Raw genomic sequence first — 2,598 nt, forward strand, 5'->3', positions numbered from 1 at the left:
CAGGAGGTCACAGTTCGATTCCCAGTCAGGGCACATGCCCGGGTTGCTGGCTTGACCCCCAGTAGGGGGCTTGCAGGAGGCAGCTGATCCAGGATTCTCTCTCATCATTGATGTTTCTATCTCTCTCCCTCTTTCCCTTCCTCTCTCTGAAATCAATAATACACACACACACACACACACACACACACACATATGTATACATACATAATTGAAAAAAAGAATGGTGTTGGCCCCGTCAGAGTCAAGGTTTGAGAGATGGCCACACGAGGATATTCTCTGGGGAGCGGGGGCCTGCTTGTCTGTCCCACAAGCACAGGAGCCTCAGCGCACCTGCTAAAGCAGGGGTCCTCAAACTACGGCCCGCGGGCCACATGCAAATACAAATATTGTATTTGTTCCCGTTTTGTTTTTTTACTTCTGATTGACTCATTACAATGAACACGTTTAAATATAATAAGTTTTGAAGGTTGATTAAAAGGATGATTACACCCTAACTGAATCTGGTTTATAAGTGGAGCAGCCAAGTTCTGCTGAGTCCGAGAGGCCGGGCTGACCTCTCTTCCCTGGACACGCAGGGCGGGAGGGGTCTTGTTCTGAGAGTCGTGCTGCACCCAGTGAGTCCACAGGAGAGCTGCCACGCTCCAGGGCGTTTTCTGTAGGAAATGCTCCCATTGTACACGTTTTACACATCATTGCGAGGCAGTAAGCGTGGCAGCCTGGGGAGACCTTATTCAGGTGTTTTATTCACTCTTGCTTAGGAACTACTTCTGTTGAAGATGCCACCCAGGCCTTCTGAGTCTACAGGGGCCCTAAGTCCTGGGCAGCAGCCAGCTCCAGGAGGTTCGTGACCGAGCCCTTCTCAGTAACTGTCCCAAAGATGCTAAGATACAGGCTCACTGAGCACTTACCCATCGCAAGCACCATGTTAAGTGCTTTGCATGTACTGCCACAATGAATCCTCCAGTAATCCTATGAGATCAGCATCCCCATAATCCCCATGGAGGTTGAACAACTAGGTTAATGTCATGCAGGGGCTCAGTGGCAGAGTTGGGATTTCACCAAGGAAAAGGCCAAGAGAGCTTGCATGGGTGCTGGAAGGTATAGCCGTGCCAGCTGTGGTTAAGCATCGACCACTGAATCAGGAGGTCACGGTTCGATTCCGGTCATGGCACATGGCCAGGTTGCGGGCTCGATCAATAAAATACATCAAAAGAAAAAAAAGAAAAGAAGACAAGACAGAGCTCAGATGCAGCCCTGCGCTCTTCCTCCCGGGAGCTACTTACTGCGTTCTCAGGGTGGAAGATGTACGAGGCCGGAGAATTGTCCACGATGATCACTTTGCTCAGCTCCCGTCCCAGGCGACTCAGGTCTTTCACGTAGTTCCCTCGATGGAAAACACAGGATTCTCTGAAGAGCCGGGCCCGGAACACACCCCAGCGGTCCAGCAGGTCAGCCACGGGGTCTGCGTACTGGAAGGCAGGTGTTGCCAATGAAGGCTGGCGCCCGGGAGCCCAGAAACCCTGACCTACCGCAGCCTTCCTCTTCTCAAGAGGGATTTACACCCGCGAAAGTTTCAGGATCCTGGTTATTTCCTCCGTGTGTGTGAGACACCCTGGGTTCTTCCATTTCTCTCACTTCCCTTATCCAATCCATCAGGAGTTCTTGTCCATCTCCTCGCCCCTCTACCGCAGGCTCCCGGCCCTCACCCAGTCCTCGAATCCAGCCTGGGGTGGCCTCCGCTTCCCCTTGGCCTCCCTTCCAGCCACTCATTTGCAATAAGGCCTGCGCTCCTCACCGCCAGCCCGTCAAGCCTGCAGCTGCGTGACCTCTCCGCCCCACCTCGCATCACGTGAGCCACAGTGGCTTTGAACATAGTGAGAACCCGGGCTCCCTCTGCCTGGAACCGTCTCTCCCCGGCTCTCTGCATGAGCCTCTCCTGCACCCTCATTTCTCAGGCCTTGGCATCCCTCACCACCCGCCGAGGGTCCTCCTGCATCTTCCTTGCGGATAATGCTCCATTCCTCACAGAGCTTATCACACGTAGGATTGCTTTATTTTCTCTTCACTGTCGTGCTCACCTTGCACCTTGCAGAGTGCCGACCCCATGGTGAGGGCTCGGTAAATATTAGTTTCAGCCATGAACAACGAATGAGCTGACATTTATGTATGTATGTGTGTATTTATTTTGGAGCTGACTTTTAATTGGGCTTGTGTGGCATGAAGCCACACTGCCCCCTAGAGGTGCTCTGGGCAACTGGTCTGCCCAGCCCCTGACTGTCTTAGGATGGGGCCCAGACACCAGGAGTTGATGGGAGGGAGTCTGAGCCCCGCCTGCAGCTGGGGATCACCCTGCCTGGTCCTCTCTCACGGCCTGGGCAGTTTTCCCCAACAGGCTGTGGAGAACAGTATGGAGTTTCCTCAAAAAACTAAAAATGGAACTTCCATTTGACCCAGTGATCCCACTTTTAGGAATATATCCCAAGAATCCAGAAACACCAATCAGAAAGGATATATGCACCCCTATGTTCATAGCAGCACAATTTACCATAGCTAAGATTTGGAAACAGCCTAAGTGCCCATCAGCAGATGAGTGGATTA

At 52.4% G+C, this 2,598-nt stretch overlaps 1 protein-coding gene across 1 annotated transcript in view; it reads right to left on the reverse strand.

Annotated features, from left to right (window-relative positions):
* Positions 1 to 2,598, reverse strand: part of CTDSPL (CTD (carboxy-terminal domain, RNA polymerase II, polypeptide A) small phosphatase-like) — a 75,300-nt gene that overhangs the window by 15,242 nt on the left and 57,460 nt on the right. The window contains exon 7 of the mRNA XM_014530323.1: positions 1,284 to 1,469. Within this exon, the coding sequence (XP_014385809.1) occupies positions 1,284 to 1,469 (186 nt within the window). The remainder of the gene's footprint in view (positions 1 to 1,283; positions 1,470 to 2,598) is intronic.

This window comes from Myotis brandtii, unplaced genomic scaffold (genome assembly GCF_000412655.1).
Source record: "Myotis brandtii unplaced genomic scaffold, ASM41265v1 scaffold731, whole genome shotgun sequence".
NCBI classification, from domain to species: Eukaryota; Metazoa; Chordata; class Mammalia; order Chiroptera; family Vespertilionidae; genus Myotis; species Myotis brandtii.